General features: G+C 36.6%; 2 protein-coding genes across 2 annotated transcripts; both read right to left on the reverse strand.

Moving 5' to 3' along the window:
- Positions 1–1,972: 1,972 nt before the first annotated feature.
- On the reverse strand, positions 1,973–3,275 carry LOC115633012. Its single transcript, XM_030530337.1, has 2 exons — positions 2,728–3,275; positions 1,973–2,114 (listed from the first exon to the last, which is right to left on the reverse strand). Exons 1-2 carry the CDS (start codon positions 3,246–3,248, stop codon positions 1,973–1,975), a joined length of 663 nt encoding a protein of 220 aa, XP_030386197.1. The 5' UTR covers positions 3,249–3,275.
- Positions 3,276–6,612: 3,337 nt separating this feature from the next.
- LOC115632738 lies at positions 6,613–7,486 on the reverse strand. The gene is made up of 2 exons (XM_030529985.1): positions 6,966–7,486; positions 6,613–6,754 (listed from the first exon to the last, which is right to left on the reverse strand). The coding sequence occupies exons 1-2, from the start codon at positions 7,484–7,486 to the stop codon at positions 6,613–6,615; spliced, it is 663 nt and encodes a 220-aa protein (XP_030385845.1).
- Between the last annotated feature and the right edge of the window lie 19,513 nt (positions 7,487–26,999).

Raw genomic sequence — 26,999 nt, forward strand, 5'->3', positions numbered from 1 at the left:
AAAAACAAGACAAAGACAATAAATGCGTCTTAAGTGACACATTAGGTTGACAAGGTGGTTGTGGTGGTAGTGGTGGTGGTGCTGGTGGTGGTGCGAACATGAAAATCCTGTCATGCTAGCAAGCTAATGATAGGGTGCTTAATTACAGGAGGCATGCTTTATTTACTGCAATCACGAATTAATAGTATTTGAAGTTAATATTTTGTGAAATTCATTCTTAAACTCCTAAAAATGTGTCTGATTTGGATTTATTTTATTTTTATTCATAATATCAACAATACTACTGTCGATTATATTATAAAACTTAATATAACAAATTAAACTAAACAAAATAAAAGATAAGAAAGCCTAACACAAAGCTGTACAATGACGTCTATTAATGCCTCCGACACGTTAAGGGAATTTTATTTGCCAATTGGCCAGCTATGCCCCGACTCACAGCCATATGTGGTCAGAGACATTAAAGACCTAAAAAACTATACAAAAGTAGATAAAGGTGAAAACTTATTTCTATTTAACAACTAATTAGAAAAGGAACGAAGTAGAACGAGAAAGAGAAAAAGAAAGAAGGAAAGAGAGACAGAGAAACAGAAAAAGAGAAAGGTGGAAAGAGAGACGAAAAGAAAAAGCAAAAGAGGAAAATCTCCACTCTTTTCTTCTCCTTTTCTTCCATTCCTAGATTCTCCTAGGTCCGAGTAAGGACGAGTTTATGTTTTTTTTTTTAATTTTCCCCCCCTTCCCCCGCTACAGAATTTCGTCAATAGCGTCCACATTTCAAATGCTACCTAAACCAAACTTTGCACACATAATTAATATATAATTGTCTACTGTTGTATTAAATTTTATTCAATTCGGTCAATTCTAAGAAAAGTTATTAGCAAAACAAATCCTCGCCAGTACAACCCCCACAAACTGCAGCAACAAGTTCGCTCTTCTTCTTCCTCTTTTTGCTGCTGCTATGGGCGCATATAACTCAGTGACGGAAGTTTACCTGGGTACAGGGTATTACACTGTCGGGCTTGCTCGACTGTAGCGTTCTCTCTTGTTTCATTACAAATTAAAAATAAATTGAAAGTGTTTGAATATTGGTTTTTTCACTTAGTCGCTAATCGTTCGATCAAAAACAACTTTTCACTATTGACGAAACAAACTGAACAATTTAAGCGAAATTCAATTTTTTCAGATAACTCAGTAAGTTTGATTTATAAGCTCAGCTGTATATGTTTAGATTAGTCATACTTTGGTTTACATTTCAAAGGTGGAACTGAGTCAAATAAAATAAGTATGGAAGGTAGAATTAGCAACCATCTTTTTTGCTAAGAAATATTCCACATTTTTCGGGTTTGGATATTAAACCATAAGCTCTAGAAAGTTCGAAAATCTTCAAAATACACCAAGAACTTTTTTGTTAAAACCATTCACACGAATGCCAATGCAACTAGAGGAGTTTCCGCTCGGACAAAAATTCGATTAAATGGATAACTTTAAAAACTAAAATAATTAACAAGTAAAGATAATGTTAAAAAATAATTATAAATGGAATAAGCAGTAAGAGTTCTCAGGAAAGCTGTTATTCTTACACATTTTTCGAGTCGGCAGCACCCTGTGTTACCCTCGCCTCTCTAACAGTGTCACCTTGTGAACACAGCTAATTCAAATGCGATTATGACAACGCGAACAAACAACGTCAACGTCAACTGAGGTCTTAAATGGAGACAAATGCGGAGCTGTGGTTCAACTTAACGGTGCATGAACCTGTACAGGTATCCGTAAATATGTACATACATACATATCTACGAGTAGATGTGTGCTTGTGCAACTGTTTCCATATGCAACTACATTTGCTCGCTTCGCTCTGCCACACAAATTATGCAATCAGGAACTATTATGCATGCTCTTTGTTCAACTTTATTGTTGTTCTTGTTTATGTTTGTGTTACTGTTAATGCTTAGCTGATCAATCGAAACGTCAATCAATCAGCCTCAACAATCAAATATTCATCCAAAATGTTTGCGCCACGTGGACATGCCTTGAACAGACGCAAGCAATTAGCGCCCGACTTCCCAGCCTCATAGGCATCATGATAGCTGGCATCCAAATCGGCTTTACCAGGACTGCAAGCAAAGGAAATGTGAGGAATGTGGGGAACTGGAGAGTTTTAAATACCACGCTTATACGAAGTCTGAAATTGTGAGTTAATATCCGTTTCAAAATAAGTTGAAAGGCATGACCTAAAGAGTTCTTAATAGGAGATAAACTTAGCCATCAATTTTTACTCAATCATGTAAATAATGCAAATGCAATGAAATATTGTTATGGCACTTTTATAAAATGGACTAGATATTCTAAGAAGAGCACCAATCTACGTACTTAATAATTGTACATTTTTAGTGGCTCTTAAGTACTTTAGTCGATCGGTTAAACAAATAATTTAATTACTAATCTGTAAGAAGTCATTTAATAAAAAAAAGAAATGTCCCATTCACACAATTATTAAAATAAAATTGTTGAAGTGTACAGAGAACAGATCGCTTAGGCTTCAAATAATAGAATAAATTTTATAAATAAATCGGTGGAAGATTCGATAGTGTTTAATTTAAGGTTTTAAAAAAGATTGAAGAATGTTCTATCTGCTCTCACCCCAACATTAAACCTACTATCCATAAATTCATCAAAACTCACTTCTTCTAGACTTTGTACAAACATTGGAATCGATCCGTAACTCACCTCAACACAATGTTTAGTAATTCTGAGAATACACCCACATGCTGATGTATTTGTGCATTTTCGCAAATAGAGCGCAACAGACACTGACGCCCCAAGTTGGGATCATTTCCTCCGGCCCTTCTGGTCGTGTATTCTTCGAAAGCCGTGTAGACAAGTTCTCGAGCATCGTCCGGATAGCGCACAGCCCCGCTCGCGGTACGCCGCTCTATATTCCGACGCATTGCCTGCATCGAGCGCGCAAAGAGGGTCTCCCATTTATCCCATGGCCAGGTTGGTTCCGTGGGCAAGTTGTGCTGGAAGCCGTGCAGGTTATAGGAGAGGACGAGAGAACGCCAGCTGACCTTATCGCCCAGAGGTATGGGCATCGAAGGTCCTACGGCGAATTTGATAGAACCCCTATTCTCAAAGATGAGCCAACGCTTCTGGCGATGCTGGAGGAACTCCGTCAAGTTGGAAGTGGTTTTCCCAATGCCGAATAGAGTTGGTAACGTAATGAGTAGAGCGATGAGTAAACGCGCCATTACTGACTGACATTCGAGAATTGACTGTCATATATATGTCCACCGTGAGCGATCGAAAACGTAGGTGTAATGACGTACAAGAATAATTGAACGAGGGCGGTGTGATAAGTTAACTAAAGTTCACAGAATATGGTATTGACACTTGAGATATATATGAATTGAATCTAAATTTATTCCGTATTTTTTCTATAGTAAATATTTTTCTTTTTGGATTGAGAAATTTTCTAAAGAATGTTTTTAAAAAGTCTCTCGGCTCATAGACAGTTAAGAATATGTTTTGGGAATTTCCGAGCATAAAAATATTCTATTAAAATATTTTGGAATTTTTCGAGTTTTTGTTTTGGAGTTATTTATCTATAGTTTTTTTTTTTTATATTTTTGTGTACAAATATTAGATTAATTTGATTGTAATACCATTTCGATGCCTTTAAATTTTGTTTCACTTTAATTTTTTAAATTGTGTGGTTTTTTTCTTATGTAACGATTTGTTCTCTGTATATATTTTGCTCATTAATATGAATTGCATTCCAATGTTACTCCAATTCCTCAATAGGTATAATAATTGGGCTTCAGGTATTATCTCCAGGTAGAGGTTTATTCATAATTTCATATTATTTCCTTTATACATATGTGTCGTAAATATTTATGCGTGGTTTGAAGTACTTACAAATTGAACCTCATATTTAGGCGCTATTTATCAACATGACAAGCGGATATTTTAGGCATGAATTTGCTTAATCAATTAACGTCTACTAACTGGGAAAATAATTGATGAGACGACAATACCCATTTTAGAATTGGTTTCTATTTGTGCACGTGAACTCCCAAAAAAATTGAAGCACGACAAAAGCAACAGCAGCAATAACAATAAGAGAGCCACAACACATACACCTTCATTTTCTAAATGACTATCTGAGTAGCCGCAAAAGTATTTGAAGGACAATAAAAGCGTCTTAAGTGTTAGCTTTGATTTCATTATTTTTACATTTTTTTGAATGGAGGGATTGGGCAGAGACGCTCTTTCAAAATTAATTGTACACGCACTTTTGAATAATCTAAATATTTATTCATCTGTCAGCACTAACATTTTAATTCACACACCACTTCTTAATTCGTTAGGTGCAAATCGCAAAAACTCTACCAACAATTGGTTCTGGGTCCAGGGTACAACAACTCGGTTTCAAAAATTTGCAATGGGCTTAAAAGCGTCAAGATGAAAACTCGTTTAAATAATTCGTGAGATTAAATAAAAATTATAAGGCAAATAAAATGAGTGGATCAGTTTAAATCGAAAAATTAAATGGTACGTGGAGTATTTCAATGCGTAGCATGTTAAAAATATTAGATTTGTGGAACGTCTGGCTTTTTTTTTGCATATTGCAAAAGCAGAAAGTGATTCCGTAGAATCAGAAAAATGAGAAATTGTTGATCAAACATTAAACGTAAAACTATCACAGTTCTTGTCCACAACAGCCGCGGGGGCATCAAAAGCGTTAAGTGATAAATATGTGGAAGTTGGTTCTATCAAGAAGGTACACCTACATACATATCTGCTAAAGTATATAAAAGAGAATAACGTTTAAATACGCGAGAAGAGGACAATGTAGTCCAATATATGAATTCCTGTACCGAATCGGTGGATTATTTATTATAAATTATGATCTGAAAACTGTCATATTGGTATCAAGTTTACCGAATTCGTGAGAACATTTTGTAGAAGCGATGGAAACGCGAAATATGCTGCCGCCGTCAGAAACGTAAAGATAATAGAAGAAAGAGCTCTAAAACAATGGAATAAAAAGTTGAAAAGTATGTATTAACAACGATTTTTTTGAGGGGAAATACTTCGGCGTCGTGCGTTTGAATGTGGAAATAAAGAACAACATTAGAAAGACTAACAAACTGTCTCGTGGATGCCACTCAACGAAAAATTCCACTGTGTATTGACAGGTTGGCAGCGTCGCGTAGTGCTGTATCAATGAGCTTTTAAAGATGCTTGTTGATCGATTGGCAGCCCATTAATTTGTAGAATCATGCGGAATCGAAACAGTTATGCTAAAGTGTCTTAAACGTTGAATGACGGACATGTAATTGGGCGTTCCATCGAGTAGTAAAACAAAAACAAGCAAGGCAAAGTAGTGCCAGAAGATGATTTGTATTTATTTATTTACAAGCAGCACATAAAAGGTGCGATTAATTTTCTGAACGACTCTACTCGTACAATAACGAGGCACAATTGTTTTAATTATTAAAACTGTTAATTTATCGAACAGAAAGAATTGCGGTGTACATAAACTGGCAAATATATGTATGTGTATTGTCTTTTATGAATTAATACACCTTAATGCGTGTGGTCTAATGAACATTACGTCTCTCATTGATGATTACTCAAAAATATTTGTTTGTTAAATTTAAGTTATTTAAAAATTCAACTGGTAAGAGAAACGCGATAATGAAACAGATTATGATTTGAAGCAAATTTGTTATTAAAAGCCAATTGGCTGTCCCATACATGCCTCAACAAAACGGCGTCGCACAACCAACGACATGGTCAAAAGTTTAATAATTCAGGCAAAATCGGGGGAGCTGTTGCGGGCCGAGACCAGTAAAGGAATGCTGTTTATAAAATCGAGAAAAACGATTCTGTTTAATTTGCAAAAGGAGAGTTTCTGAACAAAATAATAATTTTGCCGTACAGAAACGTATTTTGAAACCATTCCATAGCTGTAGCGATAAAGAGGAGTTTGAAAATGCAAGTAATGCGGTTCAAAATTTCACTGAAGAGGAAAATTGTGTAGCGCAAGAAAATAATTCAATTCGACTTAGGCTTAAAATCATTCATACAGGACAATCTGGCGGTTCTAGAAAGCAATATCACAGTCTTAACTTCTTAAAAGATATCAAGGTGCCACAGTACGCTGAAGATGTCTTAAAGCGGGAAAATGCCAGACCCTGGCAAGCTTTGAAAGGAAGCTGGAGACATAAACATTGTATCATCTGAATGAGACGGGCAGGGAGAAAGGAGTTGAACAAATGAAATGGGTAGGAGGTGGAACTGAAGGCCGGATTGTGTGTCTGGCTAAGTGCAGTCAGCGTTGCGCTGTGGTTCAACTAACGGTGTACGAGCATGCACAGGTATCCATCCGTAAACATGCACATACATACAAGTGTATCTATGTGTGGTTAACAGTGTGCTTGTGTTTGTGTGTTTCGGAATGCAACTACATTTACTCGCTTCGCTCTGCCACACAAATTATGCAATCAGGATCAATTATGCATGCACTTTGTCCAATTTTATTGTTGTTCTTGTTTATGTTTATGTTTGTGTTACTGTTAATGCTTAGCTGATCAATCGAAACGTCAATCAATCAGCCTCAACAATCAAATATTCATCCAAAATGTTTGCGCCACGTGGACATGCCTTGAACAGACGCAAGCAATTAGCGCCCGACTTCCCAGCCTCATAGGCATCATGATAGCTGGCATCCAAATCGGCTTTACCAGGACTGCAAGCAAAGGAAATGTGAGGATTGTGGGAAACAAAGGAATTTAAAATATCACGTTTATACCAAGTCTGAAAGTGGGAGTTGAGATCCTTCAAAACCTAATTGAAATGCAAGAGCTTGAAGTTTTTATTTTATGTTTGTTTTCCAAATGTTCATCAAAACTCACTTCTTCTAGACTTTGTACAAACATTGGAATCGATCCGTAACTCACCTCAACACAATGTTTAGTAATTCTGAGAATACTCCCACATGCTGATGTATTTGTGCATTTTCGCAAATAGAGCGCAACAGACACTGACGCCCCAAGTTGGGATCCTTTCCTCCGGCCCTTCTGGTCGTGTATTCTTCGAAAGCCGTGTAAACAAGTTCTCGAGCATCGTCCGGGTAGCGCACAGCCCCGCTCGCGGTACGCCGCTCTATATTCCGACGCATTGCCTGCATCGAGCGCGCAAAGAGGGTCTCCCATTTATCCCATGGCCAGGTTGGTTCCGTGGGCAAGTTGTGCTGGAAGCCGTGCAGGTTATAGGAGAGGACGAGAGAACGCCAGCTGACCTTATCGCCCAGAGGTATGGGCATCGTCGGACCCACGGCGAATTTGATCGAGCCCCTGTTCTCAAAGATGAGCCAACGCTTTTGGCGATGCTGGAGGAATTCCGTCAAATTGGAAGTGGCTTGGCTAATGCCGAATAGAGTTGGTAACGTAATTAGTAGTGCGATGAGTAAACGCGTCATCACTGCCAGACTTTCGACAAGAAACTGTCATAGTCCGCTATGAGTAATTGAAAAGTGTCGGTGTGATAACGAGCAAGAAAAACCAGACGAGGTTGGTATTATAAGTTACCTGTCGTTTAGAGAAATTGTTATTGACACTTGAAAAAATGATCTTTATTGAGGTTTAAAAAGTTTTAGCTTATGTGTAATTTAGAAATAAAAAAAAGTTGTATTAAGTGTTCGATATTGTGAGATATTTGTTATTAGTGGTGAATTGTTTAACAATTCATACTAAATTGAAAAATTCCAAAAGCTTCCGAGACCTTGATTGCTGGTGTCGCAAATCTTTTCAATATTTTATTTTTCATCAATTTAAATTGTGTATTTTAATTATCACTTCAATATAATTTCCATACTAGTTATATTTATGCCTTTTAAGAGGTTTTGTAGTTATGATACCCCAGAGGAATTCCGATATATCCTTATTGGTGCCCAACTTACTGGTTTTATATTCATTTAGCGCATTATATAACTATCTTCCCAAAAACTCTCTACTCATATACTCGTAGAGTAAGTTGAAAATATATCGACATTGGAGTACTTAGAAATTGAACCTCTTATTTGGGGACTATTTATCCACCTGGCAAGCGGAAAATTTAGGTGGGAATTTGCTTAAGCAATTAACGTGTATTGATTGGGGATATTAGTGCATGTGAACTCAAGAATAATTGAAGCGTGTCAAAAGCAACACCAACACCAACAACAACAGTATTTGTAGTAGACCACCTAGCCGTTTTTGATCTTTGAACAAAGCATTGAACATGAAAATGGGCCAAAGCTACAAAAGCCGGCAAAAACGGTCGCCACTCTGGTCGGCATGGATTTTTATTATTTTTCTTTTTTCTTTTTTGGCAGCCACACAAAAGAGTGGAAGGAAAATGGGAAAAGGTTGCAAAAACTGGCACGTGACCTGAGCAACTGGGCCAGATTTTTGGCCAAAGATTAAACGGCAACGGCAACTTTGAAGTGGATGGCCAGGCATTTGTGGACCGGACCACTTATAAGCCCATTAAGCGGCAAACACAATGCAAACGAAATGTTTTGCAAATTATTTAGCTAAATAAATATGTAATATGTGGGATTGAATGTGTCTCTGTGTATGTGCGTGTGTGTGTGTGTGTGTCGAGCGGAAACTGTTTTGCTGCAGATAATATCCTTTCTGCTTGCTTGCTGCTGCTGCTGTTGTGATTTGTCGACGTAGCCGGAAATGAAAAGCAAACAGCAGAAGCAGAAGCAGCGACGACGACGATGTTGGCAGACAAATAAATTTGCTTAAATAACAACAAACAAGCTCCAACCGCATTGGCGACACACGCAAACTGTTACTTAAACATATGCGCACACATACACACACTTATATACACACATGTACATACCAACACACTCTCAAATATTCGGACTTCTTGCCTGTAATGACTGACAAAAGCACAAAGGGCCACAGACGCTGCAGCCCATGGGCACCTCATGCTGCGGTTGCTGCCACTTCCTTCCCATTCTCAACCAGGTCCACAATCCACAGTCCACGGTCCTTGCTCCTCCACCTTCCCGGCGCCCCGCTCATTTCCGCTTTGGGAAGCCGCAAGCGACTTACACAAAACGCAACGCAACTAAATTCGTGTTGACAATTTGAATGATTTATGCGTGCGTACAAATTTTATATACACATGGGAACTGTGCAGAGAATGGATTGAGCGTAAGCTTGGGATTGCGTTGGAGAACTCTCCAGGGTGGTGTAGAGACTTGGCGAAAGAGTTGAGGTACACCCCGAACAATAACTTCCTCACTACTTTTTGAAGTGTCGCCTTAAAGTCGTGGATAAATTTATAATTTATTTAGTTTAACTTTATAATTTGAGGGATATCTTAAATTTATAAAAGGTGGGAAAAATGTGTAGTTTTTAAAAAAAGTACTCTCCTTAAGAAATAACGTGTTTAGGCTTTGAAAAAATCAAGAACCTTATTTAAGAAATATGAATATTGAAGCTTAACTAAAATATCTCTAATGGAGCTATAATAATATCTAAGAACTCCTCCCACACAATGAGATTTTACTGGACTTTTATTTCATTTATATTTTCAGCGTTTCTTCAGTTGATGCTTAATCGATATTCCATATCGAACTACTTGATATATATGGAAGCTTATTATTATGAATTTCCAATTTTATAAAACGGACTTTAATATTAGGAAATAGTTTTAGTAAGCACTGAAAATACTATTATGATAGCCAGTTTCAACATACAAGTAGATACACTATTTCTATCCTTTTGAATCAGGAGAAGTAGCAGTGTACCTTCTGCAGATCGATTTTCTAAATTTCTATGCTGCAAATTGTTCTTTTTATGCCATTTCGGGTAATGTTTCTCTGAGTGTAGCCGCATAAATGGCTGTAGTCTATGCGCGTCTGACAAAATAAATATCGTAAGTGAAAATACCAACAGTATTAAATTTATTTATCACAACAATTTTGTGGTCGCTGTTGTTGTTTTGTATGGCTTTGTTGTTGTTTTATTGCGGTTGCTAGACTGCTTGCAAAGCAAAAATCATGCACACTGGTAACTTGCCAGACATTTGTAGGAAATAGGCACGTTTTTGTGAACCAGACCTTTGTGCTTAGATTTATTTATTTAGTTACTATTTTAAAATTTAACTTTTACATCAGCAGGAAATGTATTTTGATGCTCTACGGAATAAATGATAAATGGTTTTACTCCCAAATACATATTGATAAATATTATTACATATATCGTAAATATTAAATATTTTGTGATATAACAAAAGAGTAAGAATTTTAAAATACTTTGTATTAGCTTAAGCTAATAAATATATAAATAATCTATAAGACTGTTTTAAGTCTGAATCGTCGTTGTTTGTAAGTCCGTCATTCTTGATCATTAAGATTGAAAATTTATTTAGGAAAACGACAACTTCTTCGAAAATAAACTGTTATTATTAAACTCCTTTTCTTAATCCATTAAATATAAATTTGTTTCTCCAGTATGAATTAAAATTGATGGGAAAATCAGCGAATTTTATTCAGCCGAGCAGCCATGCTCCGGGAAAATTTTGAGATAGACTCTTAACACGTTTCTAAAAAAATAACTTTGTTGTTCTCATCTTACTTATGGCAACTTCGTGGTATAATACATAAATTACTTATAAATACAAAATTCTGTTAGCACAATAAATAATACTATTATGTCCGATTCATTTCAGCAACAATCGGTCAGATAATGGTCTTTATGATAAATGGAGTCAACTTTGATGTGAATATTGCATTTATACTGATATGTCTGATCTGTTATACAAAGTAATGAGCTTAAATATGGTTGTTAAAAATCTGCCTCTGCACAGGATAAGTCTACATAGCAAGTTTGGTGTTATCGACTCAAAAGTTATCGATGTTCTTATGGACGGACTCTTATGTTTTTATCGGTAAGTTATTTTTTTGTCGATGACAAGTGTCTATTACTTACGTTTGGCGTTGGACTTTCTAGCTTACCCTTTGTCCAGAGAATAAAAATTATTTAAGTTTTTAAATTGGTTTTTATTAACTTTAGCTGATTAAACTTTTTTGTCGCATAACAATAGTTTAACAAACTTATTTTAATAAGAAGCTCTCAGCATCGATTATAACTACTTATTGATGCACATATAACAGCAGAGTATCATGGCTATAAGTACGATTAAGGATAGGCCTGCCAATAAAAGGCCGGAACCGTCATCGATTTCCTCATATTGGGTGGTGGCTTCCCTCCAATACTTCGTGCTATCACCCAAAGGCATGTTTCCAATAGAAATGCCTGTTGGCTGCCTTAGTATTAAATATTTGGTTTGAATGAAACTGTATATTTCAATTTGACAAATATCTACAGGCACACACTCAAACTATCAGCATAGAGTTGTATTACTGATATTATTATTTATTCTTCAAACTAGTCGAAGGTGTAAACGTCTGAATTTAGAAAACCGTTTTAGTTAATTAATTTAATTAATTTCAGTGTGTATATTCAATTAGTTTCTTCACATTTGGTTGTGGTTTTTTATTTCCCAGTGTCTTAGAGCAGTCATTAAAGTTCCAAATCTTTAAAATAGATCTGCAATTATATCCAAACGTTTAATTTAATATTTCTAAGCATCTAAAACTAATGTATTCTCATATTAATGTTAATGATAAGAAACTGTATTCTGGTCCAACAAAGCCAATGCCAATACACAGACTTTGTGCTTTTAACTTTTTGCTGTCGCCTTTTTGCGACTTTTCTGGTTTGAAGTAACCGGAAAGAAAAACATTTCTCTGTCAGCATGAAGTTAAGTCCATATTTTCGTTCTGACTTCACTTAGCGCCATTTTGCCCAAAAACTTGTAGCGAAACTTTACTTCTTCTTAGCCACAATTAGGCAAACGCCAAAAGGGAAGCAGAAAAAAGTAGATATCATGGCAATTGCTCAAGAATTGTAACCCCAACCGTCCCAACCCAAACCCCAGCATTCAGTCAGCCCCAAACTGTTCTCCATGGCAACATTTTTCAAGCTGTCAAATACCAAAGCGCAGACGGACCAAAACTGTGACACTGCGGGCCAAGATATGCTACCAACTCTGCCCCCAGACAAACACACACACACAGCCACACAAACACACAGACAGATAGACATAGACACATACCTACAAACTGTATATAATATTTATTATGTTGGCATAATAAATTGCAACATGGGGCAGATTCATTTTCGCACTTGCGGACATTTTTCATTTTGCAAGCAGCAGCTGTTCGGACACCATTCTCAATGCGTACATCTGCGTGTGTGTATGTGTGTGTGTGTTTGTATCTGTGTGTGGAGGAAAAAGACGCATTTGGCTGGCGCCATGGCCAAGTCGCCGCCATGATGAGCAAAAACTTGTTGCAGCCCTGCAGGCTCATTGCAGTTACTTGTGTGTCGCATGTATATGTGTAGTATGTATGTGTGTATGTGCATATTTGTGTGTGTGTGTGTGTGTGTGTGTTGGAGCTGCGAAAAAGGAAATTTAATAAACCTTGTCCTATTTCATGCTCATTAGTGTCATGATAAATTTTAGAGCCATCCGTTGCGGCAGCAACAACTCGGTCAGGTAGTCAACAACACTATGCAGCATAAGTATTTTAACAGGCTCAAGTTTTATTTAAAAAATTCCGTTAAAATGTTAAAACTCTTAGTTATATTTAATCACCAACATTTGAAAACATATGTATTTTCTTAACTCTGTGTTATTAAGTAACGTATTGCCTTTGCCTCTATCTTATTTTCTTACAAATTATCTCTAAGCCTTTAAGTTATTAAGTTTGAATATTTGAAAAGGTTTTTTTTTTTTTAAATACAAACTATGACAGAATTTACTCTAAAACTAAAATAAATGTTAAACTGAGAAAACTGTGGTTCAGAAAAAGAAAAATTAACAACATTTTTAATCTTTTCACTACTACTACTACTACTACTATTTTTCCTTTTCAGGAATGAAGTTTCAGAATCTAGAAATAGTCATACGTTTTTAATAAAACACAAATTTCAAAATGTAAAGCATAGGGGTGTTATTTAATTTTTTAATATCCAGTCTTTTCAATTAGATAGCTGCGTTTGTCTTAACAATATCATTAACTTTTAAACACTTTTCTCAGTTTATATTAATCATCTTTTTTACTACTTATATATTTCGTTCAATTATTGAAATACGGGTCAGTTGATAATTTAGTTATTCGGCACTAATCAAGCATATTTTTAAAGTCAAATTTAAGTTTCATATTCTGCTGCGCAGTTGCTGATTATCGTTAGTTAGTCACAATACTAATGCCACCCAGTGTGTAAGCTAGTAGTTACCTGAATGTAAATGGGCAAAGTTCAAAGGCCACAGGCGCTTAACTGTTGCATTGTCGGCCATAAATTGTGCAGAAGTTGCTGGCGTCTGACAAGTTGCTTTGATTTTGCAATGCCCCGCCCCTTCCGCCCCTTACACCCACCCATCTCCCATCCTCATCCACACTCTCGCGATTTTTATTGCACTTTAATGTGCTGACATGTGAACAATTACGAGCGCGGACCAGGAGTGGAGAGGCGGGCAGGCGGGCAGGAAGAGAGAAAGGCATCGGGGCAGACAGACCGGACATAAATTCAAGCAATAATCTCATTGTTTTCACATGCGCTTCATTGCGCGCTTTTTAGCCCACAAGCTCACACACTCCCATACAAAGTTGGGGACCACACTTGGTCGTTATTTTTGTTGTTGTTGTGGTAGTTGTCGCTGTTGTTGTCAACAAAGTTTTGCAGACACAATATGCTATGGCAACACCATCTGTCCATCTGTCTATCTGTCTGTCTCGCACCATCTGTCGTTCCTGCCGGCTCCTTCGCCGCTGCCACTGATGTAGCTACTTTTATGGCTGATGTTATTACTTTCTATTTTTTTTTTCGCCTTCCATTCCAGTATTGTTGCCACTGCAGCATGCAACAGTATAACAAGAAAGGAATGCTAAAGTCGAGCAGGCTCAACTCTTAAATACCCTGTACCACCCCACAAAAAAGTAATTAAATTAATTAATTAATTAAATTTAATTAATTAACTAAATTAATTTAATTAATTAACTAAATTAAATATAAAATATTCCATGCATGCATACATACATTTACATTTACATCAGAATCGTGCCTTATGCGTGTTTGTGTACTTGTACATATGTATGTATGTGTGCATTGGGCCTGGTTATATGGCTATAACTTTCTTTCCGATCATTCTATCATAATGAGACTTGGTATACGGTTATATAATAACTAACCTAATGTGACTACCAAATTTTAGTTCAAAATTCCAAGAATTACGGAAGTTATAGAAAATCGTTAATAGGGGGGGAGTGGGGGGGTGGATCAGAAAAAATGAACAAACTCGTCCTTTCTCGGTCTCAGGAGAATCTGTATACCAAGTTTGGTTATTCTAGCTCTTATACTTTCGGAGATCCTTGCGTTCATACAGACAGACAGACGGACAGACGGACAGACAGACGGACAGACGGACAGACGGACAGACGGACATGGCTATATCGACTCGGCTTGTCATGCTGATCAAGAATATATATACTTTGTGGGGTCTACCAAGCCTCCTTCTGTGTGTTCCATGTGCACTCGCACAAAACTAATATACCCTTGTACCCTTTTGGGTACAGGGTATAAAAAGTTGCGAGCTCTAAGGCTGCAGGACTTCCTGCATCCCCTTCAACCACTGGCCAATGTGCTATAAATTATTAAAATTATTATAATTGAAAAAAAAAAAAAAAAAAATTACTGGGATTAATGAAAGACTTATAAGAATTTGATTCTGATTGTCTTGTAAATTAACACTTTAATAAATATTTTTAAATGTATGTTCTAGCTCAAATATAGGATTATATGAAATGTGGAATATGAATGATAGAACATCGAAAAAATTTTTAAGGCTTCAGCACAAAATCTTAAATTCTAAATGCATAGATAGTTGTGTATTTATTTGGGAGAAGATAAATATGATTTCGTGCTGGCTTGCAAGGAACGGAGATATTAAACCGATCTAAAAGGAAGAGCAATCCACACCCCAGACAATCAATTCCGGAAATCCTCTAAAAACATTACGGATTGTCGAAAACAAATCAATAAAATTACGGAATATAATTTGAATATAATATGTGGAACTGAAACTGATTCGTAAGTTCACATTTAATGTATTGTCATTAATTACCCGTTTTTATTATTTTTTTTGGAGAGTATCATTCCCATAGCTGCGATATAAATTAATGATGTTATATATGAATTTGAATGAACTTCCTTTGCATATGGGTAAGACATGAGTTGAAAAAATTTAAGTTCACACAGACAGACAACGTTAATATCGGTCATTCTATTTATGTTCATGTACACATATAGAAGATACCTATTACTTGTGACAAACAATTTATAGTTCCTAAAATACCCGTTTTCCCTTGGATATATAGGGAATAGAAAAGGCAGAAACCTCAATTATTGTTGCTGTACGAGAATTGCCATTGCCTTTGTGGCTGCACTTCAGACGATGGCAACGTCGAGGACAACAACGACGACGAGTACGAGGACGAGGACGGCGGCGACGACATTTAAAGCGCCATGAATATGCAAAACTTTTACACTTGCTTTTTATGCACAAATATATATAAATCTAGGAACAACAATAATAACAGCAACAACAAAGTAGAAAACATTTTTGTGCCACGCCAGTTGCGCGCTATTAGTTGCGTCCTCCTGGTCCTCCTTTTGGTTGCTAACAGAAGTTGCCGATGCTGCTTTCTCCAGCCCGTCTGCAATAATATTTCTTCAATAACACAGAGTCAGAGTCAGAGTAGAAAAAGCAACAACAACAATAGCAATAACAAAACGTTCAGTGAAAAAAACCCCATTGCAGCTATAAAATAAACACTCACTCACCACTTTGCCGCAACTCCTTCTGGACGCATCCTGCCTGACTCGTTTTCGCCACTCGCTTCTCGTTCGGGAGGAGTTCTCAGCTTCTCCGCTGGCAGTGCCGTGACGGGATGCGGGCTGCGGGCTGCGGGGATTTTGAGTTTTTGTCGCGCTGCGGTTGCGACGCTCAGCAAAATTTGTTTGCGTTTTCAATGCAGAATTAAATTATTGCTTCCTGTAGCTCGCGGTGCGTCTGGTCACACTCTACCACCGCCATCATCGTCCCTGTCACTATCCTTTCTCTCTGTAGCGGTTTTCATAGTTGTCTACTTTTTACTGGTTTTTTTTTCTTGAATTTTGTTGCCAGTTTGCCCGCAGAAACATTATCATTGGGTTTGGCTCGTTATTGGAACTTTCCGTAGCGGAATGGCAGCAGGAGCTGCTGGCTTTAGCACCCATTTTTAAATGCGGCTTGTCGGCAAATTAAAGGCACTTTAGAACTCGATATAAGTATAAAAGTGGGGTTTTCATATTGTACGAAATAAAATGTGCGCTCTTTCGAATGCCAATCAAAACGAATGCTGAGCTCAGCTGTGCTGCAATAAAAAAATTATTAAATATTTTTAAATATCTATCTTCTATTTATATAAATAAAAATTTAATGTTCGTTTGTGTCTGTTGAAATAAGTGGGAAATTCAACTCGATTGAGCTGAAATTTTAATATACAAGTATTGTAAGATTCGGTCTTAGGTGGTTTTAATTTAAATAATGAACAACTTTTCATACGTTCAGTTCTTTTTAAACTGGTTTCTTCATCCGTTGATTAAAATCGTTGAAATTTGTGAATGTTTAATGACACATATTCATGTTTGAAAAGCTCTAAAGCTCTACTAAATAATCTTTGATATAAATGTGTATAAATGTTGCTTTGCTGTACATTTTTTGTTTTGAAATTATTTTTTATTTTTCATAGAAAGCAAGCGACAATGTGTAAAGATCCTTTGTAATCATACAAGTAAAGGTATTCTAAGCTATGATATATTTTCAATAAAGGTAAAGAATTATATTTTTCAATTACTTAGCTAAAGTCAAGTCAATATCGAAGACATATATTTCAAGCAACATTTATCCACAACATTTCAGCATTTTTTATTTCCCCACGATTCTTTGCTTACTTCAATAATCCATAATCCTATGCATAGCAATTTTTTCTCAAGCTTCCGTTCAACCTCAAACTTTTGGCCCTACAATCAAAAAACATCTTACTGCTCGTACTTATTTTTTTGCACTGCGCTCTGCGCATCACTTATTTTATGCTTTGAATTTATTTATAACATTTCGGTGCTGCATTTTGCAAATTATTTTCATGAGAATATTTGGCAGACAGCAGCAAAAAAAGCAGAGAGCAGAGAAACCCAACACTTTTTTGCGCGCTATTATCCACTGGACTGTAAGAAATATCTGTCTCGTAATACGAAAAAAACGGGCATTACTCTCTCACACACACACACACACATACATAGATAGAACACTACTACCAATGCCCCGCTTCAATGCGTGTTCTAAATTATGCGCAGCTGGCAAACAACAACAGCAACTGCAAAAAATAACTTTTTAGTGGAGTATGCCTGACTTTGAGATATCCTTAATAATAGGCGCAGATAGATTTCAGAAAACATTTCTGTGTACTTGTAAAAGTAGAAAACTAATCATTCCAGATTTTAGAAAATCGCTTTTAAAGTCAATACTATTATTTTACTCGATTTCGACACGCACTATCTAAAAACTAAAAGGCTAAAAAAGAAAAGTTTTCTTTAACTACCCATAGTAATCCCCTCCGGATACAATACACATATATTCGTCCGTCTGTTAGTCTGTCTGTATAAACGCAAGGATCTCAGAAAGTATAAGAGCTAGATTGACCAAACTTGGTATCCAGATTCTCCTAAGACGAAGAAAGTTTAATCTTGAATTTTTTTCTGATACTCCACCCACTCTGCCGCTAAATTTCCCTATCTGCCGTAGTTCTTGGAGTTTTTTACTCAAATTTATAAGTAAATCCAGTTAGTGCATATCTGCCCTGTTGTTACGCTTCATGAAGATGGACCAATTTTAAAGGAAGATTTTCCCGCAGCTGTTGTTGTAATTAAATTAATTAATTTAGTTTAATTTTCAAAATATTTAAATAAAATTGTTTTTCTCTCTTGTGGGTATTTAAGAGTTGAGCTCGCTCGAGGCTAGCATCCCTTTCTTGCTTTCAGTTTAGGCACAGGAGTCCCATCTAGTCCCATTTCGTCTATGTGTTACAAACATCATCACTTAGCTAATAGACCTGTTTATATTGCAGTTAAAGTGTATAAAAATGCTAGAGAGGTAGCAGCCGTTGCAGAGGCGCTAGCAAGCCCAGCAGCTTGTGCCTGTGGGTCGGCAACTTGTTCTGACACTTGCCTGCCCTTTTGGCACCAGAAGTCAGGCTACGGCTGTGGGGGTTAAATATGTTTTTCTTATTTATGCAAATTCGTTTTGTTGCGACGCTGATGCTGATGTCGACGTTGGCGTTGGCGTCGAAGTCGACATCGCTTACTTCGCTGGACGCCGACAGTCAGTTTTCAGCAGCTTTGTTATAAGTCATAATGGCGCGTTTACTGATGCTAACGCGTACCAATACACTTACACGATAAACGTGTGAATGTGGAGGGGGGTGGGGCTGTGTGTGTGTGTGTGTCGGCAAGTTTGCTAACCTGTTGACATTTTGCGATTCACTCGACTCTACGCTCGTTTCTGTGCCAACACTTGCGCCTTCTCTCCTACCATTTCTTCCTGTAGAATGTTATGCAAATTTTTTTCATCTCTTGCTCATTTTCTACAACAACAATGACAACAAGAATGTTGCAACTTTTGTCTTGTTTGCTTCCTGTCTCTGTAGCTGTCTGTTAAACTCTTGGCGTGCTCGGCATTCCTGTGCTTCTACATATTTAATGTGCAACCATAGTTTTGAATAATGAATGCATTCGCCAGCTTGTGTTTTGACATTTGACTAACAATTTTGGCCAACACCAAGCAGCATACATACTATACATCTACATACATCATGGATCATGGCGTAATGCTGGGCATTATAAATTTCGAATAGCAAACGCCCAGGGTGTATTCAATATTTGACACTTTGAGCGGCACTTTAATCTACAAAGTCTACACACTACATGTACTATATATGTATATACTTATAATATTAGCTCGTATACGTATGCGTATACAATTTCTCTTGCCAAGTTTATTAGATTTTTATGTTATAATTTATAATGTTTCTGGCTTAGGACATACATATATTTGACATATTAAATGGCCGCCTTTAGGGCTTCAACTCTCAGACATGGCATAAGAAATGCTTGGCTCACAATTTATGGCCAACCGGATTCAACTGAAAAGGCAGCCTCATAAACACAAAAATGCTTCACAAAAAAGTGAAAAATTTAATTAAAATTTAGTAAGTGTTTGGGTAGAGAATTTTGTGGCAAAGCGGCAGAGTTTGAAGAGTTTTCTGCGGTTTATCCGCACATGAATACAGGGTGCCACTCATTTTTATTTAATTCGAGGCATTGTAAACATTGCTACGATAGATAGAAAAGGTTGGCGGAATACTTGTAAGTATACGTAATTAATGCCGAATATCGGAATTATTTATTTTTTTATTTTATTTTTGTTTTTATTTATTTTATTTATCACCGTCATGCTTAGAGCCACAGTCAAAGGTAAAACATTTGTTAGTTTTTAAAACAACACAAGAATGTAAAAAATAATAAAAACGTTTTAATCTGGATTTTTGCAACGCCAATTACACCGACAAGCAATTTATATTAATTTATATCGATACAATTTTTTGTTGGTTGAATTAGCGATCAATGCCACAAAATATGTCAATGCGTTTCCAATAAATTAGTGCATAGTTGCTTAAAATTATGCAGCTCTTGATTATTGATTATGCAGCAAGTTGATTAGTAAAATAAACATAAAACTATTTATGAACCTTATCCGATTTGTAAATTTCGAAAATTTGTTATTTTATTTGCAGTTTGGTTAAGATTTGTTCGTTGTCTTCTAATATTCTAAATTAAATTGAATTTAATAATTTATTTATTTATTTTTTCAGAACTTGTAATTGTGCTTTTTTATTTGTATTTTTATTTACAAAAGTGACTAAAAAGTCACAAATATAAACCTAAGTATATTAAAGCATAAATGCTTTTTTAAAATGTTAGTTCAATCGTCTCTAAATGGCTTTTTAATCTGAGAAGTCGCTTATAAAAAAGGACGGTTCTATGTTTTTGGCAGCTTAATAAAAATGGAAAAGTTCTGAACATTTTATATAGATATTTGTATATTATAAAAGATAATAATAATTTAGTCGAACAAGTATTTTTTTTACGCAATTTAATTGTAGGTCTAGTTTGAATATCTTTTGACGAAAATGTAAGTTTCGTTAAAAAGAAGAAGATACAATACAATATTAGAAACAAGTAGCTTTGCATAGTATTCCAACATCGGAATATATGTATATTTCTTCTCCTTCTTAACCTTATTATCATTATGGAAGCAGAATAAATATACTTGTATATACCTACCTATGGCGTACACATAGCATTGGTGCAGAGGTGTAGTTCAGCCATAGGTTGTTAGGAATGGCGCTTAATTACCAGCTACCTGAGGCAGGTTTACAATTAGAGGCAACAAAAGCACCCATTACTCACCTTACCAGCTTAGACGACGATGCCAGAAATCAAGGCTATGCTACACATACGCACGAGTGGGGGCCTAGTGTTAGTAATGTGAGGACCCAACAAGATTACCAAGGACCGGCTTCTCCTGCACCTCTATGCATGGCAGGGTTTCGTTTGGTTTGCGGCTCTTGGAGTGTGTGCGTGAGTTAATTTATTTAAATCTCACTTGTAATTCATATTTCAGAGGCAACGTTGGTGGCATAATAAGCAACAACAACAACAACAACAACAGCAACAGCAACAACGAGAGCAGTCACAGTTAACAGTAAACAGTCGAGCAATTCGAGTCACAGTCAACTTGAAATAGTAAGCCGGAGATGCGGTGCAGAAGTCAACGACAGTCAAGACCCCTCGAAAAATGTAGTCCACAGGCAGCCGAAATACGTTGCTCTGCCCCCTCCTACGCGCTGCTGCCCCTATATATAGAGTATAGGTGAGGGCACATAAATTTTGCCAAACTTGCTCATGCGCTGCGTGTTGTTGTTGTTGTCGTTGTTGTTGCTTGACTCTCCTCGAGCGTTGGGTGTAAATTTGCAGATAAGTAGCATTAGCAAGGCTTTCTATTTTGGGGCCGGTGCCTTGTTTTGGGTTATTATGTACTTAACGAGTGTTTATTAGCATTTTAATTACCTCTTGGCGCGTGAAAGCTGTACGCATTAGTCAACCTGCAAATGCTAGTGGCCAGCGGGCACAGTCGGATGTCGGATGTCGGATGTTCTCGCTCTGGTATCTGTCGATGAAAGGTGTCGTGGCAAGGGTCAGGTCTAGGGACACTGTGCAAAAACTGTAATTATGTTTTTAAAGTTTAATGAGCTACGCTGTGGCAAATATTTGCTTTGCATATTAAAATATTTTGTGCAAATGCATCAAAACACACACTCACACATGCAAATACTAAACATGCATAAAACAGATAGCAACACATACATACATACATACACACATACATACATACATACATATAGTACATAGCGTAATATTTGTGCTCTGCTAATAAAAACAAACGAAAATTTGAGAAAACTAAAAGGGAGAGAAAAAATGTGCACCAAAAACTAATTGGATGCGCAAAAACTACGCAGCAGCGCTGATGGGCGCCAATAGCTCGAGGGGGTGTGGCACGGGTGCTGTTGTTGTCGAGCGGATGGGGGGCGGTCGTCGCTTGTTAAAAGTTCATTACACTCATAGAATGCTTGTAAAGCGAGATGATAAATTAATCTACAGCGTGCAACGAGGCGCGCTATTGAGTGGTCGCTTCAAGAGCGAAAGAGCGGCAGAAGAGAAAAGTTGAAGAACAAGTCGAGTCGAATGCTAGATGCACTTATATCCTGTAACATATTCTATTTAATAATTTATTGTAATTTATTTCTTGTAAGTTGAATATTAAAACTAACGTTTTCTATATTACTTTCTTAAAATGGTTTAACTGTTAACTTGACCGGTTCAACTGATTTGGATTTAAAAAAAAAACAAAACTCGAAAAATTAATATTATTAAATGAGTTATATTTATTTGCTTAAAAATAATGATTATTATTTGAGCCGTAAAGTATAACTCAAAATTAAGCATTGTGAGAGAATGAATAAAAATTATTTTGTATTTTGTACTGATAAGTGCATTTTTTTGTGGCTTAAAAAAAAACAGATTATAGTATTGTTTGAGTCGTAAAGTATTATACAAAATTGATCATTGAATTGTGAAAGAATATTTAAAAATTTAAATTTTTAAATCATGGCGAATATGCATAAACAATCCGAAAAGAAGGTTATTGGTAACATCCTCGTTTTTGCAAAGTTACTAAAAACAAAATAATTAAAATAATCCCAGGTTTTGGCTTGTTACAAAAGTAGAACGATTTCACAATGCCCTTTTATGTCCCTTCGGTTACAGGGTACACAACATTGAAAGAGAGGGAGAGCAAGTGAGTGAGAGCGAGCGCGTGAGTAAAAATGAAGAGTTTTAATTTGTATGCAAACAAGTTGGCGGCGTCGCTGCCTCGCCGCCATGCTGACACAAACACAGACCAACAGTAATTACGCACACACTTAAAGGCATTCCAGGCGCTCTTCACACACACACACATACACACACTTATACACCAACACACTTAATAACGTCGTGAGCGCATGATGCCTCCTAACTGTTTCCATTGATGCTGACTGACGTGCAAATGCCGGGATTGAAGCATTACTTACAGAGCTCCAAGCAATGATTGCACTGTGGTTAGAAAGTAGTAGAATGGGGTGTCGGTGTCGAGCAATAAAGTAATTGAGGCGGGCATAGTGGAGAGAGAGAGAGAGAGAGAAACAAAGAAAAAAGACAGACTGTACTGCATAAATTAAAGCGACTTGAAGCATTAGATAATCTCGAAAGCAGATAGCTTAGGAACTATCGATATCAGCAGCGATGGGTTGATGAGTGTTTTGGCTACATACTAAGTAGTAGCTAATTAATTCGCTCTTTAATGAATGGTTAATGGAAAATATGCAAAACAATAGCAACTAAATAGGATGGGGTAGAGTTTTTGAGTGAAAAATTATCAATTTAACAAATTGAACGAAATAATATATCATTAAAGATGATTGACTTGTTGTTGTTACTCTTTGTCTTGTTTTATAGTCGATTTTCTCTATTGCTTTTGAGTTCCAACCGCAATTAAACCATAAATGCCTAAAAGCAAATCTTGGACGAATTTATTTAATAATATTATTGCTGTGAAATGTTAAACAGTTCAATATTATGGCTGCTTCACAAGTTTAGTAAACGAATGCTCATGAAAAACTTAATTTAGTAAAAGTCGTCGGCCTTCTGAATTGGGTTCATAAGAATGTTCACAGATACTCGCGTGTCTTATGAAAAAGAAACACAAGACGATCAGTAATGCAAATCTGAGCTGAAATAGTAATTAGCTTATATAGTAAGCACCAGATATTGTCTAATGTGAATCAGAAGTCAAATTATTATTTGCAGAGCAAATGCCCCCCATACAAGTTCGCAATTAGATTACTTTCTACATGTTTTGCTTGCCAACACCAAAAATTATTTCCGTGTAAGAGATTTATTATTTGCTTCTGTTAATTACTATATTTGTGCCCATTTGGTTTGCTTGTACTTTGTACTTGTCTATTACATGTCGTATGCGTAATATTTCTGCTATTGCCTTCAGAGTGTTTCTTAGGAACTAATCCACTAATTAGAATTTTACGCCACACTTGCGCTGCTTTAATTAGCATAAGCTTAAACAGTTAATTAGTGTAATAATTACGTTACATTCAAAATACAAAACAACACCAAAAATGGGAAATTGCATTACATTTGTTGCGCCACAAAAACGAAAACGATAACAAAAACAGAAAGCAGTCGAATTAAAAGAGCTTCAGAATGGCAAAAGGCAAGATACGGAGAGAGAAAGAGAGAGAAAGGAGGGAGTGTGTAACAAAACTATTGGTATTGGTGTCTTAATTAGCGTGCGTGTTCAATTACTGTCGTTGGATGTGTGGGTGGTGAGGGTCGTTTCTGTGTAGCGAGTAATAAGCCATTATCAGCTGCTGTTACTTCAGTTTATTTGCAAGCTGAATCGAAACTAAAGGGCACGTCGACGCCTCGAACTCAAACCCACACACTAGAGCTGTACGCGTGACGGCAAAATGGACACATCTACAAAATATATTTGTTGTCACGTTCATGAACATCTTATGGTTTTTTGACTCTAGTGTGATTGTTGTTAACGACACGAGTACGCCAATTAAGAAATTCAATTGTTTGTCACGATCACTAAATTATTGAGCTTCTCGAGCATTGTAAGCATCTCTATAACTTTTGAAATGTAAAAGATATAAAATCTTAGGTATATACCACGAAAAAATAATTATTTTATTAAGTTATTGAAGGATTCACGCTCTAGAACAATTTTCATACAAATTTGTTTGATTTCGTACATTTTTCCGAGTTTTTCCAAGTTTTTTGTAATGAACTGATTTTGGGGGAATTCGTCAATTGTAAGCTTGGCATTTAATTTTTGTTGATATTTGCGAAATCGCAATTCGTATTTTTTTCCATTTGGAGCTTGAGCTGTTGTTCTTCTTGTAAGTTTTACTCGAAATTCACGGCCAGTTTAGCAGTAGTCAGTTTATTAAATTCACAGGACTATTCAATCACGCGCAGTTCTAATACACTCACATATTACTACACACACACACACACACTCACACTTATACTTGCAAAGCAACGTGAATGGCACTCATGAATTTCAAATAATGTCGAACACTTTGACTTTGACTTGCTACGCAATGCAATGCGATGCGATGCGATGTTGTGGAATGTGTGGGAGCTGGTGATTGAGGAGGGGAGCAGGGAGGCTGATATTCTTATAGTCAGAAGAGGCAGCAAGGTCCTATTGCCATTGCTGTTGTCGTTGTTGTTGTCATTGGTTTTCCTGTAGTTTTTGTTGACTGTCGACTGGTGTCGTGATGCCAATGATGCTTGGCATGCCAAAATCCAATGGAAGACGTTTAGTTTGGTTTGTGTGTTGGCTCGTTGGTTGTCTTGGGTGTCGTACTCGAGCTTGTCCTGCGACGTCTTTCTTGACTTGCCTCCTGTCCTCCTTGTGTGCGAGTGTCTGTGCACGAAACTCGCAAAGAAAACAAGCAATGAAATCGCATAACTAACAATGAATTCCTAACTCGAAGCTACTTGAAAGCAGGCACCGTCGATTTCAAAGACATACAAACATGCGGACTTGTATACATGTGGAAGGACGTGGTCCGTGCTCGTTTAACTATCTTACACTCTAAATAAAAATAGTTAGTTAACTATAGGAAATAAGTTATTCAACAGCCTTTCTAGGTTACGGTTACTGATTCAGTCACTTGAGGAAGCCGTGGGTAGATTGGGGTATGCCGATTGAATTTTCCTAAAAAGTATATGAAAACCAATGGTTCCAATTAAATTTGTTGAAGCCTCTAAAGACATGTATGTGTCTATATTGTTTTAGATGCTGCCGAAATTTTAGTCGATTCAGGAAATATTATCTTTGCATGCGATTTTTTTTCCTTTTTACAAATAGGTTTTTAAATAGGTTATAAGCCATAGATCAGCAGTTGGCTTCAACTTTAGCATATAATGTTTTAAAGACAATTTTTATATAGTTTTTCTTTTCTAAAATAAGTAATTTGATAAATATTTGGTTTAATTGACCGTGAAGTTCCATAACAAATATTTTATAAGCTCTGTTAAAGCCAAAGAGTTATCTGATTTAATATTAATTAGTAAAGCATGCTAACAATTTTTATAACTAACCTATTGTTCTTATTCCTTAGTTCTATTGGTTGCTAGAATAAATCCTCCTGCAGAAGAATTTAAAAATTTCATTGTCTTTTATGCTATTATTACTGATAATTTAGTTCGATATTAAATGAATAAATAAATAAAATTATAAATTATTATAAGTTCTGTAAGTGGTTATTTTCGAGTAAATATGTTGAGGGAGAACAACAATATTAATTGAGCTTATGTTTGAGCTCAGATCTCATACCATTAGATAATACTTTATGCCACTAATGTAAATATATGGCAGTCTGGGGATATCTGCACTTGTACTTGAGCTGAATATGAAATCTATTTGCAAGTGTACGTTTGCTTTGGTTAGGAATGCGGCCGACAACTTTCTTGGGCCATTGAACAGCGCGTGTGGGTCTGAAGTCCAGATTTTTCAAACTGAAACGGCTGCTGGACAGGTACACTGCGCGAATTGAGAAAGTGAAGCGGACATCAAGGTGGTTGACCAAATTGCATCATTTGGAGCGTTTCAGTTACTATCACTGCGCACAAAACTTGGCAGCAACTTTCCAGGGATTTCATACCAAAAGTATAACAAATACCAACTATTTTTCCTTCTTATATAAGCTATATACATATATATATCAGTTGAAGCGTATTCTCTAGACACAACGGTAGCATCAGCAGCAGCTTCATTCTTATGCTGTTTGTGTGCTCGTGGAGCGATTCCTTCGCCTTGTTGCTCCTGCGACTGCGACGAGAGTCCTGCTCGAGTTGGTGCTCGTGCTTTGCGTGCTGGCTTGACGCTTCACGACTTTTGGCTGTTTTGTTGACTTCTAAGAGCGTGGAGGGTGGAGTAATGGGGGCATAGTTGATTTTTGCACTGGCATTTTAAGAGGGATTTCTGTTTGTTGATTGTGACGGCAACCGTTGGTTATACGCCATTTTGTCAAATGCATCGCCGTCGTGCTTTCTAAGCTTTGGCGGCAT

The sequence above is a fragment of the Scaptodrosophila lebanonensis genome, unplaced genomic scaffold (genome assembly GCF_003285725.1).
Source record: "Scaptodrosophila lebanonensis strain 11010-0011.00,11010-0021.00 unplaced genomic scaffold, SlebRS2 tig00001415-arrow-pilon, whole genome shotgun sequence".
Lineage (NCBI taxonomy): Eukaryota > Metazoa > Arthropoda > Insecta > Diptera > Drosophilidae > Scaptodrosophila > Scaptodrosophila lebanonensis.